Source organism: Mytilus trossulus, chromosome 11, assembly GCF_036588685.1.
Source record: "Mytilus trossulus isolate FHL-02 chromosome 11, PNRI_Mtr1.1.1.hap1, whole genome shotgun sequence".
NCBI lineage: Eukaryota > Metazoa > Mollusca > Bivalvia > Mytilida > Mytilidae > Mytilus > Mytilus trossulus.
The window spans coordinates 35,566,962-35,582,017 of record NC_086383.1 but is presented as its reverse complement, the minus strand read 5'-3'; the positions used below and the strand labels follow the sequence as shown (position 1 = coordinate 35,582,017).

At 31.6% G+C, this 15,056-nt stretch overlaps 1 protein-coding gene across 1 annotated transcript in view; it reads left to right on the top strand.

Moving 5' to 3' along the window:
• The window catches only part of LOC134689999 (alpha-amylase-like), a 73,311-nt gene extending 65,343 nt beyond the window's left edge, over nt 1-7,968 (top strand). Inside the window, exons 7-9 of the mRNA XM_063549970.1 lie at nt 3,463-3,547; nt 6,647-6,977; nt 7,131-7,968. Coding sequence (XP_063406040.1) covers nt 3,463-3,547; nt 6,647-6,977; nt 7,131-7,168 — 454 coding nt within the window. The 3' untranslated portion in view covers nt 7,169-7,968. The remainder of the gene's footprint in view (nt 1-3,462; nt 3,548-6,646; nt 6,978-7,130) is intronic.
• The last annotated feature ends 7,088 nt before the right edge of the window (nt 7,969-15,056 follow it).

Below are 15,056 nucleotides of genomic sequence, written 5' to 3'. Positions count from 1 at the left end.
AATGTCATTTTCGGTTTCATAGATTTCGACATTAAATTATTTTCTATATCCTTTTCTTTCTAATGAGAGATACTTTTCTGCTTCAGGTTTGCAGAAATCGACTTCTGGTGTTATTTTAAGGTTAATGATTTTTTTGTACTTTTCCTTTAATATTTTGCAAAAATAGCTACATCTGGTTTACACAATGTCATTTCTGGTTGATATTTTTCAAGATAATGTGTCACAGAATCCTTTGCAAAAGACACTATGAATTAATCATGTATCAGAATAATTTATATTCGATCCACCTTCAATTTTTGTTTAAGAGCAGTAACTCTTTTAATAAAACATCATATCACTTAGGACTAAATGTACCGATAATTTGTTTGTCTTAACGTCCAAAAAATTTAGCATCAGATCTTGCATATTTAGATTAATATATATATTTAATAGTATGCACATTCATGCAAAGAGCAACATTTAGAAAATGACCTTGATCTGTAACCTTTACATCAATTTCTTGTCATTATCTGTAACAGTTGTAAAGAAGGTCTTTCCATTTTTGACGATATGTTTTGATAAAAATATCCAGCAAAAAATGTAATTTCCATTGTCAGATGATAGCTAACTGTGCGCTGATTCAAAAAAAAAAACAACTACGGTTTATACACACTTTTGTTTGAAATAGGGAGAATCTTTGCTACTTTCGGTTTAGAAAATGTCCAATTTGGAAGAATATGATAGATTCTTAAAATATATGATTCTGTGTTGAAGCACAAAAGATACTACATCCCGTTGCACAAGATCATATGCAGTTGGCTTTTTCAAGGTCATATAGGTTACAATGTAATGAAAAAAGTCTGATGAATTGATGATGTATAAATATCAAGGTAAATCAAAGGTCAGAACAAAGAACGTCTTGATTTATCTCTGACATTCACCCCAATTTTAAGTTAATGGTAATACCTTATACCATTATTAAGTTATATTAACATACGTCTAAATTTTATCATGACAGAGATGAAAAGTTTTAAAGATTATTGCTTTGCTTCGAATAAAAATGTCCAAATACGACAGATCACAAATAACAATTTTTTCAAAATCTTTTGCCGATATATATGTAAATTTCTTATAAGAGGTATTGACCAGCAAAATTTAAAACTTCACAAATGACCTTGCTTTTTGGCATGACCTCATTTTGTAGTTTGCCGAGGACCTTAAAATAAGAATACTCTAGGTCTCCATTTTTTTATGTTATTGGGCTACTATTATATTTCACTTATGTTGAATAAATTAAGGGAAACATTCATATCGAATGTTCAGATTGTTGAAATTACTCTTGACAACCTGAAGATGAAACGAGCAATTTGGTAATATAAGTGTTCCAGACCGTATGGGTATTTTGACTGTACGCGTACGGTCTGGACCGTATGCGTACTTTTTCAAAATACTCATACGGTACGGTCTGACTGATATCAAGTTTATTAGATACAAATGCATAAAACAGATCAGCATAAATTAACTCTCAAATTAATATAAAAAAGTTCAATGGTAATTGAAATAAAAACTTTATATTTTTACTATTTCAAAAATTCACGCTAATTAAATCTGTTAAATTCTTGTATAATGCATGTCGATCAGTAATACATTAATTGAATTATGATCACTGAAAGCGAAGATATCGTAAGTACACATTTATATTTTTTGTCTATCTGATGAGTTAAGCCTTTTTCAACTGATTTTTATAGTTCGTTCTTATGTTGTACTGTTATACCACTGTCCCGGGTTAGGGGGGGGATCCCGCTAACATGTTTAACCCCGCCACATTATTTATGTATGTGCCTGTCCAAAGTCAGGAGCCTGTAATTCAGTGGTTGTCGTTTGTTTATGTGTTACATATTTGTTTTTCGTTCATTTTTTTACATACATAAGGCCGTAAGTTTTCTCGTTTGAATTGTTTTACATTGTCTTATTATCGGGGCCTTTTATATCTGACTATGCGGTGTGGGCTTTGCTCATTGTTGAAGGCCGTACGGTGACCTATAGTTGTTAATGTTTGTGTCATTTTTTTTTTGGTGGATAGTTGTCTCATTGGTAATCATACCACATCTTCTTTTTTATATAATGTGGAAGGACAATTGTTTTAACATATTTAGCAACTTTACAAAAAAAAAATGTAAAAGCAAAGGAACATGCATGAACTGCAAACATGTAAACGTTAAAAATATTACGTTACTTGTGGAAGCAAGTGTCACCTTGAGCGAGAATACCAAAAAAGGATTCAGATATATGATTAAACAAATATTTAATTTCAATTGTTCGTTTGTTCAACCGTACGCGTATGATCGGACCGTACGAGTATACGTATACGGTCCGTACCATACGCGTACGGTCTGAATACTCATGTGGTCTGGAACATAAGTTTGTCGTGATATTTCACACTACTGCGCACCTTTAAAAAAGTGTTTTGGAAGTCAGTTTCAAAATCGTACAATCTGTTCGATATTATATATCAATAATCTAAGTATCATCTTTTCAAACAGTAATACAGCGGAGAAAAAATTATTAGAACAAAAACAAAACGTATTTTCACAGAACAGTGGAAAGACCTTATTATATCAAATACCTAATAATAACAGTTTTCAGCTGTCATGTATTGGTATTTATGAGTTCGTACGCAATTCTGTACTTATATATGTTTTGAAATACAGATCAAATGTCTTATCGAAAACAAGATCCCGTTACTTTTTTTGTTAATTAAGAAATGAAATTTTTGAGTCTTCGTTAAAATAATGTTGTAGTAAAACAATTAGATCAAGATGTATAGGATAGTACATTATAGACAAATAAGTTACCCTTGTTTCCAAGATTAATCTAAATAGCAACAACTTCAAAAGAGGGACGAAAGATACCAGAGGGACAGTCAAACTCATCAATCGAAAATAAACTGACAACGCCATGGCTAAAAACGAAAAGGACAAACAGACAAACAATAGTACACATGACACAACTTAGAAAACTAAAGAATAAAAAACACGAACCCCACCAAAAACTAAAGGTGATCTCAGGTGCTTCGGAAGGGTAAGCAGATCCTGCTCCACATGTGTTTTCAACTGTTTCAAAACTGTTTAGTATTGTACACACGATTTGTCAGAACATGACGACTTTTGTTTGTATTGCGAGGTAATATATGACATCAGCACATTGAAGCTGGTGGACTTTTTTTTAGCTCCTTTCTGTAAACATTTTAAAGATTTAAAACTCTCGATTATTGCAACCCACCAGTGTGGACACTGGATCAGATTTTTGTAAACCTTCGAAACACGTTAGTCAATTTTCAACGAGGCATTATATGCCTTGCGTTTACAACTCTAGATAACCTCCTTTTTTGAACCGATATTACCGGAAACTACAAAATATTAAATGTGAAACTATTTAAGACAATTGTGAAAATGTTTTGTTAATCGTTGATTCTTTATAAAGCCCCGACCAAGGACCTCCACATAACGAAGATATGTCTATTAAGGATGTTATATCTGGATCAGACACAGTTTGTGGAAATGGTTGGGTATGTAATTTGTATTTAGAAATATAAATATCCTATTTTGTGTTATTCAAAGATGAAAATATATGACTTGAGCATCAACATGTTATTTACAATTTTTTATTTCTATATTTGAAAACGAAATATTTTTCTTTAATTGTGCCCGTGAACATTCGACATTTATATGTAGATATTCTTTTCTTTCATTTTTTGATGCAGGTTAATCCAGAAAAACACGTTTCAGACGCATGCTATTTATATGGATAATCTTGTTTTTGAGATATGCAAGTTTGGAATTTACAGGTTTCATGTAAAAACACAACATGTCTGAGTTCAATATTGTTTTAAATATAAAGTAACTTTGAGACAAACAGCAATACTGTCATCGAAATTGTTTGGCTCGTGTCCCTTGTTTAACTTAGTTATTAACCTTTAAGAAAATCCCTAAAATGAACATTGGAAGCAATTCAATATTTGTGTAATCATACATTTATTAGAAATGCAAAGATATTATATACACATGGAAAAAGTATTGCAACACCTTGATTTTTTAAAACTTAAAAAATCAGCCTCTTATAATTTCGGATGGAATATGATAAAATATTTGTAAAATAGTATTGAAACGTAGTTAATGATATTAACATTGGCATTAAAACGAACAAGAAATATATGGAAAAATTTCTAAATTACTTTTGAGATGATTGTTAACATCATGGTTGGTCGTTAAACGCGCAAAAATTAGTGATTTGTGCGCATCCTCCATTCAAACGGATAACCGCACCTCAACGTCTTCTGATTCCTCCCATAAGTCGACTCATTTGTTGCTAAGTTAGCAGATACCATTCCTGACGAAGGGTATTGTTTTATTTTTGACGTGTTTGAACTGTTCAACTTCAAATCTGGGATACGATCGGGCCAAGGAAAGTAAACCGAATAACATTGGAACAATGGATCTTCCTCCATGGTGCTAATTACCAACTTTGACAAGCTATGCAACATATTGGATACGGACAATTGTGTGTCTGTTCGTAGGGAATGGTCCCCGAAATGATGTTATCGCCCGATAACTAGTAGCGATGATCCAACCTCGAACAGTTTTTTGTTTAAAGGCTCCTGTATGGTCATCACTATTTGTTTTAGGATAGTTTTCTTTGCAATGTGTTTCCTTCAGACCAACCTTCATTATGCTTGATTTTCGCTAGCAGATTTTATAAGGGATCTTCTTGATCTCGGAAGGTCTTTAACATCGTTTGTTGCCTGATTTTTATTCTCAAAACGACTTATAGTTGAATGGTGTTGGCCAACAATACATGCAATTGTCACAGCGACATACCTGCTTGTCTTACGCTTATTGTCTGACATCTTGCTGCAGTTATGAGTTGTGGATGACTAATTACAAGGTGTCAATCACATAGCTTTATAACTTTATAAGCATGTTCATTCAAGGTGTTGAAAACAATGAGGATAAAAACGTCTGTTTTATTATTTACGAGTACAGTAGCTGCATGTGCAGTTAAGAACTTATCGAGTCGATATTTAATGATTAAACACAGGTGATATTTAGATAATGTTTAACTAGTTCTATTTCAAGAAATCATATCACAAAAAAAATAAAGTGTGTTTTTTTTAATCTGAATTTTAATTTGGTGTTGCAATACTTTTTTCCATGTGTATATATATAAATGTATATGTTACATTAGTTTTGAATAAGGAATTCACAAACTATCTGAATTGATTAAGTTTTTTAGCCGTATGTAGATGATTGGGTGTATGAGGCATCAGTAGAACATATGGTTAAAGACCTACAAAAAAGGCATAGCAAACTCTCATTATTACCTTCTTTAGAGCCACAGTCTGTAAAAATATTAAAATATTAGAGAAATTATCTATTTTTTATGTCAAATAAAAAGTTGAATAACAACGTATTATGTGTCTGTGAGTTGGGATTTAAAAAGGTAATTTATCGACATTTTATCCTCAAAGATAAATGAAACAAGAGTTTCTTATACCAATTAAGGTAACTTATTCTAATATATATCAACGATATGAAAGTCCAAACCGTATTTTGTGTCCATGGTTGAATCCATCGGTATGTCAAAACGTCAATCTAATTAATCATGTTAATGGAGTTAGGCTTATATTATGAAATAAGGTATTTTTTAAAATCATATTTATAATGTTAACATGATTAAAAGTAATGGCTTGAAAATATAATTAATTTCTTGCTAATATCAAATTTTTATTTTGTTTATTTCTTCATATATATGTTAATACAAAGTGTTACATGATCGTTTTTTGTGGGAGAAGGAGTGTATGCTGTACGTATGCATGGTATGGTTGTGTTTGTTTTTCGAAGTTGAAAATGAAAAATACCAGAACAGTGACAACTCACTTATGTATATTAATAAATACAGTTGTGTTAGTGCTTCTGTATGTTTCGTTCAGATAGTAGCACAAAATAAGACAGAAGTTGAATATGTTTGCCCTTTTTATGTATATATTGCCATGTACAACATGAACATCACTTAGTCGTTCTGTTCTAAAAGAAGTAATATCAACATTAGTCAATAGATTGCGCTTCAAAAATATGCATGTGGTTACTATGGTTTTAGCGATTTTTTGAAGATGTTAGTGTGACTTTGAGACACATTTAATAATCATTGATAGAAATACCCTTTATTTTGGAAAAGACCATGTTATGAGTGTGTGTGAATAAACTCATCCCAAATACAATGATGGAAATTTTATATTTACGACGGACGCGCGTTTTGTCTACAAAAGACTCACCAGTGACGCTCGAATAGAAAAAAATGTTAAATAGGCCGAATAAAGATCGAAGTTGAAGAGCATTGACGGCCAAAAATTCCTAAAAGTTTTTCAAAATACAGCATTAGTATTTCAAAAATTCAAAGATTTGTTAACAGTTGATTCATAATGTGATGAATCATAACATAGTATTATGCTAATTGTCACGACTATGTTGTTGTGATGCAACATCCAAACATAATATTCTGCTACTGGCCAACAGCTTTAGGATTTGTTTGTTTTAATCCTATGCATTCTTCATTTGACTGTTTTCATACAATGAAATTGTACTTTGTTTTTTTTTTACGTATTTGACAGGTTTGTGAGCACAGATGGCGTCAGATACACAACATGGTGGGTTTTAGAAATGTTGTCCATGGAACCGATATGGAAAATTGGTGGGACAATGGTAATAACCAGATAGCGTTTTCTAGAGGAAGTAAAGGATTTATTGCGATAAATGCAGATAATGTTAACCTTGAAGCAAATTTATATACTGCACTCCCCGAAGACATTTACTGTGACGTCATATCTGGCAATTACGAAGATTGCATGTGCACTGGAAGAGGGATACACGTCCGTGGTGATGGAACCGCGTATTTCCATATCAGCAGCAGTTCAGAAGATCCCATTGTGGCAATACATATAGGTATGTAATCATACAGTTTATAGGCTTTTTCAGACAATAGTTTCTTGTGACTTGATAAATTTTTCAACGTTTTACAACATGTATTATACTTCCTTGTCAGTCAAGTTAATGATAGCAAGAACAAATTATTATACAAAGTTAATATTTTTGCAGGTGCCAAAATAGGAAGTAGGAAGAAAGTTACAACATAAGGCAGAAATGTATATTTGCGGACTAATATAGCATGTATTGTCCTGTAAAACCCCGAAATAGAAATGTATTGTGTTTGCGAAGCCTGGATGACAGATTTGGTCCGCGGATTCATACAAATTGCATAATTAGGCAATTTTTGTATGATATTTTAACGTAGTATAGTGTTTTTTTTTATATGTCTTTGTTATTATTTTCTTTAAAATTTACTGTTTGATCCCTTTTATTTGGTGATATTCATTTGACGTGGCTTTGTACATCCCGGCATTGTGTTGTTTATGCTATCTTTCATGTTTACTAATGTGCTTTGTTCGTGTGACTTTTTTTTTCATTGATATATAATTATGCCGTGGCTATGTGCTTAAACATCCCGCCATTGTGTTATTGTTCTATTATTATTTGAGTAATCTTGTCCCTTATATTTTCTTAAGCTTTGTTTATATGCCCTTTTTTCGTGTCTGTGATACACAATGCCGTGCCTCTTTCATAGAAGAAATACACAATACGCATATAGACAAGCGGCAAGCAAGACATAGCAATCTTCTAATTAACATTATGCAGAAAACAAACATAAAAGAACTATAGACAATATTTTTTTCACACTGTGAACGACAAAATTGTTTTATATCTCTACCGGTGTGACGTTTACATTCTAACTTCAAACGCACAATTCTACGTAAAAGTTAATGGTAATCTAACCATTCTGTCCCAGGACTTTAAATCTTTCAATCCTGTATTGGTGAATTTAGAATACATAAATCAATTTAAAAAATGGAAAGCAATAAATGATGTTGTTTAATTTTATGTGTGCTTTTTAGTGCTTCTTTGTGAAAAAAGTGTTTGTTTTTATTGTGATTAAGATTTAACACAATGTTGGTTGCTATATCCATACTTTTGACATTTTTACTAAAGAAGGTCATTGTTTTGTTCACGCATCGTTGTCAATGCAATGGAATTTGACTCGACTGCAGTACCAGGCAGAGGTTCAGGGTTATAATACCAGGTTAATCCAGCATTTTCTACATTTGAAAATGTCTGTAGTAAGTCAGGAATATGCAATTTGTTAATCCATTTGTTTGATGTGTTTAAGCTTTTGGTTCTGTCATTTGATAAGGAATAATTCATTTTGAATTTACTTTTAACAATAATAGATTTGAAATACATATTGTACATCTTATTATATGTAAAACGATTCCGAATTGATAGTTTGTCTGTTAAGTATTGGTTTTTTTAAATAATATATTGATAACTTATTATTAAATGATGTAAGCCAATCAGTTCTAATACGAATAAATCAGTATGCGCAATACTGAAAACGTTCAACTGTCGATATGAGTTAAGATATGCTGACAATTGAAAATAAAAACTGTTTTCTTTTGAACATTTACATATCCCTAAACATGAAAGACTTTAACAGTTGTCTTATATAATACCATGTATATATTTGGAGGGTGCGGAATTTTTTTCCTCGGCGTGACATGATATTTTAATGCAAATATTTTATAGTCCTTTTTGTTTTTAATTTTTGTTTGCCTTTTTTCAATATATACCAGGTTTGATAGGTAATGAGGTATGCATTTACATTTTCACTTCTGTTTCCGTACTATGAATAAAAAAATACTTATATATATTTCCGTATTCTATAACTGTAAACCTTTTAACACAATTATTTTCATTTACCTATGTACATTATTTCATTTATCCGCATGTTATCCAAGGGTTGTGATTGTCTTTCTGATATCGTTTAACATCTTGACCCTTATTTTATTGATTTTGCATAAATTATGTCATAGATCAAATTTACATATCCAGTGTATCATGTGTATCACTTGTTTGTATTAAAATGTCTTTTGAGTTAAGCCATTTCACTTGAATTTTATAGTGTGTCTTTCTGTGTTGTGATGTTCACTTTTGTTTCAGGTAAGGATGGAGGCTATTACCTATAAAATGTGTAATCCCGCTGCATTCGTTTGCACCTGACCTACGTCACAGGTCAGGTAGTTGATGTTCAGTGGTTGTCGTTTGTTGATATGGTACACAATTTTTTTCGTTTTATATAGATACATGTATGACCGTTCGTTTTCCTGTTAAAATGGTTTTTACACTAGTCATATTGGGGCCCTCTATAGAACATGCTGTTCGATGTGAGCAAAAGGCTCCGTGTTGAAGACCGTACTCTGACATATAATGGTTCACTTTTGAATGGAGAGTTGTTTCATTAGCACGCAAATTATTGTAGTATGACTTTTGCACGGATTTTCATAACGTTATAATATATGTATATAAAAAAGAAGGTATGGTATGATATAAATTAAGGTCAGCCCCATATCTTGACTTTCATCTAGAAATTGACAATGCGGGTCGGTTGAAATCAAAACTTAACGAAACAGAGATGATTCAGCTTCCCAATTGTGGACTTTTTATTTCTATGTAGCATCATTCCTACAGCGCCTGCATACGGAGTATATATCTTCGAGGTGATACTATTTTCCCGGGCTTGTGTGCCCCATCATGATTTACTAGGTAGAGTGTTTCTGCTCACAAGGAAGCTATTAAACCAAAATTTCAAAATAGGGAAGTTGAAATCATCCCTTCATAAACTAAACGGATGCCATCATGCGTTGGTTAACCATTTAAGAAATTATTCATGGCAGACGTAGATTTGTTTTCATTTAACCAAGGGTTGGGGATTTATATTCGAACATTTTACCCTGAGCGTTAACATTTTTTACTTATATTTTTTCTTCCAATGTAATTTCATTCGTTCTGAGGCGTGCAAGAAGCCTTAAAACGCCCGGTATTTACATTTAATTTGTTTGTTTACGGAAACAAACATATTTGTGACGTCATCTTGATTCGTTGCCATGCCAAGACTAGAACATCATTTCGCGAAATTTTCGTTTTGTACCATGAAAAATAAATTGAAATGGATTGATTTGTTTATTTTTCTGTAGAATATAGATAAATATATTGTATCCTAATCTTGACCTTTTAAACTGGTGATTTTGATGTCAAAAATTGAGAATATTTTGCAATATTAATCAGTTGGTCGTAACGCGGAACAGCCGTATTTGTGTGTAACTGCATTTACGCTAAAGATAGATATATTGCGATTATACTGGTTGGCGTTATATGTTGTCATATTAGAATATGGAATACCCGTTTCACGGATGTTATCGAATGATCTTTATTCTCATAAACCAAACACATAGTTACAGAGAAGATATTACAATAATATATATAACATATATAAGATATATCATGTGTGAAATACAAAGTTAATAAGATAAATATTTACACAAATGATACATAAACATATAGTTATATTAACCAGGAGGATAGACTTTCACAGACATAGATTTAATAAATCTACAAAGTTTCTCAAGTTCAACAATATTTTGGGTTGAACATACTTGGAGTTTGATTACATTTATATTATATCGGATATGTTCCTTACGTCGTAACTTTAGTCCTCTCCCTTTTTTTCATGAAATTCAATGTGACTTTAAATACCGAATAAGACTATTTACCGGGTTTGCCTAGTCTTTAGTTTTCTATGTTGTGTGTTATGTACTATTATATGTCTGTATTTCTTTTTCATTTTAAGCCATGGCGTTATCAGTTTCTTTTTGATCTATGAGTTTGATTGTCACTCTGGTATATGTCGTCCCTCTTTTATAGCTGTATTGCTATACGTACCAAATAACAAGTTTAAATGTTTAATTTTTAACATTGGTTGTCTAATTATAAACGTGTAACCCCTGATTCACATTTATTTGCACTTAGTCTAGTTTGAAATAAATCCTCATGTTGTATTAGCTTTTAGAATCTGTAAGTACTCTGAGATCAGTATTTAGTGGTACATGTTTATTTTGGTTGTTAGGTCTTTAAGTTTTTCTTGTCGATGTGATGAGGCAAGACCATTAAACGTGAAAGGAAGGTCAATACGATTTTGACGCTGATATTAAATACCAATAAAACTACAGGCGTTAGTGGGGACCATCTCAAGACGTAAAGATAATCATTCATTATAGTTACCTGTAGGAGTTTGTTTGGCAATGCTGAGATGATTTAAAAAAAAAAATAGTAATAATTTACTCAGCAATACACGGACGAGGATCCAGCAAAACAACGCGATCCTTAGTCTTAAAATTGCATTGCTTCATAGAAGTGATCGATTTGGTTTAAGATTGTTAACGTTGTTCCCCCATTTCTTACTATTTTGTTGAACAACTACAAGGAAAATCTACAAAGTGATCAACATAAATGAATTAAAAAAAAACACAGGAATCAAATCATATTCGAATCCATTTTATTTTACTCTACATTAATCTTTGATAAAAAAAACTCGTGTATTTGAAATATATTTAATATATACTTGTCATGTCGTGGACTTTCTTACCTTGTATGCGGGTTGGGGGTCATACGGTGACAGAGTTCCAGACATGTATGCCATTCGGTCTCTGATAGAATAATACCACATCTCCTTATTTTATATCATTTTATAGAATGGAGAAATGTGCTACACAGTAGCGTAAAATTCTAAACAATAAACTAAACTAGAAATTTCTGTACTTGACAAGAATGAAATATAAGCGTTTTCAATATGATTATCTTTATACTTTTATCTAGAAGTGCAATGTTGAAAAGCGACACTACCTAATTTTTACGGTCATTTTTCTTTGTAAACTTTTATCAGTAAGTTATCCGAAAAAGAGGTTGTCGAATTAAGTTTTAAAATATTAGAACGTTTGGACATTACGAAGCACGAAAGTTTTTTTTTTAATATTACGGCTTCCTTCACAAACAAAACAGAACACCAAGATTAAATTGAGATATTGTTAAAAGTGACGTAAAACTTTCATATGGAGAAGTTTATTTTATTATATTTTAGTCAGGAGGATATTTCGAAGATGAGAAAATTAATTTCCACCTCCTGCAAAACAAAGACTGCTAACTTATATCGATTTCCTTCCTTTATTTCGCCTAATATACACTCCGTCTTCTAAATCGAACGGTTTATAGTGGTGGGTGAATGGGTCTATCCGTCTGTTCTTGCATCCTTCTGTCTATGCAATGCATTCATACACACAAAGAAGTAGACAATACAATACGAATCGCATATGGCTCATTAAAAGTGTTTTTGTTTTGTTTTTTAACATTAACACGATGCACAGTAAGACACCCTAATTATAGAAATAGCACTGTATCATCTTGTGTGCACTATGATCTTTTTTTTAGTATAGATATAACAGTGTGCTCAGATAAGTGTTTTTTTTAGTCCACACATACGTGTTTCTGTATCCCTGACGAAAAATGCATTCTATTTATTTTTTGAAACGAAAACAGGACATATATATGGAGACAAACTGAGTCATTCACCTATCCAACATATTATATTTATATCACTTAATGTATATATTTGGACTTGTGGCTGTAAAATCCGTCGTTCCTATTCTTTTCTTTAGATTGGAATCTACGGTAGCCGATAGTTTCGTGTCGTATCAATCACAACACAAAGTAAACTTTTTTACAGGGGAATACTTTTCAATGCAATTACATTTTGAGAAAGTCCCCACATATATTATGTATCTGTATTGATATTTAACATCGGCGCATTATTTACATCCCTTTCCTATCACGTCTAATAATCACCTTGTTTTTTTTCATATTATAGTCTTTTTTTGTGCCGTTTCACAACTTTTACAGAATATGGGAATGATAATTATTATTTTTCTCTTTTAATTTGTCTTTTTAAAATGGAAATTTGGGAGGAGTTCTAAGCAATCGCAATCCCATTTTCCTCCACTTCATTCCGTAAATGCTTTGTAAATTGGAAAAAAAGCCGAGTAGTGACTCATAGTTTCTGACAAACACGTCTTCGTTCTTTATTTGACAACACTGCAATAAATATTAATGAACCCGTTATCGTGAGCTACCTACATACATGGTAAACCTTCGCAACAAGATGAACACACATTTCAGGAGAGTACTTAGCTAAGTGTTTTTCTTTTTTAAACAAACAATGTTTAAAGATGGCTGACGTTCAAGTCTCCTCAAGTACTTTGTTCAAATACATATTTTTAAAGTTTGTGTATCGTTTGTGATTGTAAATCAATTGGAGGTTAAAAAGGGAAATAACAGTTAAGATGAAAACTGTATTAACTGTTCACAGTTTTTACGCGAATCTGCACTTATCTTAAGAAGTTGATTTGAACTCCAATAGGAAATGATGAATCAATTAAACGATACATATGTCAAGTACTATGATTCATGATGATAACAAAGTTAATTTATATTTATAACATATATCCGGAAATAATGGAGTAATCTTGTCCAAGGATTATACCGAAACTACGTGGATGTTGCAGGTACACTTTGCCACCTCTTTGCAACCGCAATATTACATTTATAGTACAAGTTGACGCAAGGAAATTAGGAGCATGTCCTCTCACAATAAGTTCTCCATTTTTGATCAAATTATGTATATTGAGACCTTCCTGGCATGTAGTTTACATCTCCTGAGCCGTAGGCGAATGAGATATAAACCCTTAACCGGAAAGATTACATTATGTACTATTACTGTGAATATATACTGACATCTCTGTGTAATTATCCAAACAACAAAACTCGACACATTTGTTATCTGTTATATAAGTCGTTATCGCATCTAAGAATTATTTTCCATATTCCTGAAATTAATGATAAGAAACTAAAATTTAAATAAGACAACGGAACCTACCTTCGCATTCAGCACTGCATCTTTGAAAACCGACCGTCGTAAAAACTAACAAGTAACACACAAATACATTTGGATCCATTTTGAAGTCGTCAGTTCTTCAAATCATAACAGTTTCATATCTTTACTTATTATGTAAAGTATAATAATTTACAAACTTGCGTGAAAAGTTTTTTTTCGTTGCTTTTTTTTCGATATTTATACTACTTTTTGTTTCTTTAGCTCATATTTTTGTTCGTTTTTTCGAAGAATTGATAGCAGCAAATCATGTGGACATCGTTTTTATTTCAAATTAAATAAAATAAAAGTTTGTCAATAAAGCAAAATAAGCATTTGCGTGTTATCTATGTAAGTGTTTAAAATAAATACCTTTTATATCTTGTTAATAGTTAAAGGAAGCTTTATATCAAAATCTGTCAAACATTTACATTTTGAATTGAAGTATAAATTCATTTTTTTACCGAAAAACTTTACAAATGAGAAATATTATTTCATCACACAAACGAGACTAACTTTAAATTAAATTCATTCCCCCTCCTCAAAAGTAAAAATATTATTTACAAAAATGAGGCAGTCACGTCTTGGAAAAAAAATTACTGCACTCGATCACTTTTGATATTAAAAATAAAATAAAACACAACTGAAGATTGTAGTGATTATAGAACTATAAAACTTTCTCAACTAAAAGATGAAAACAACATTTAAACAATATTATTATGTGCAATCGTACTTTTTTTCATTATAAACAAGTGGGAAGAATCAAACTGGTGAAAACTAATTATCAATTCAGTACAATCCCTACATCGATAAAAATAAAGAAATGGAAAATGAATTTAAGCAACTCAACACTGACCAAAAGGCCCGTAAAATATAAAGTTGAAATATTGAACACATGATGCCCTTCTTAATGGTATTATGGCTTTGTCGGAAGCATCATCGTGCATTAACGCATTAAATGACAGAAAAATTTTCGTAGAGAAAATTGAAATGCAGTTCACTACTTATTATGAACTAAAATATAAATTAAGTAGATATATGAAGATGTGGTATGAGTGCCAATTAGACTCTCCATCCAACGAACAATTTATAAAAATAAACCACTGTATGTCAATGTACGGCCTTGAACACAGAACCTACATGTAGGCTCACAC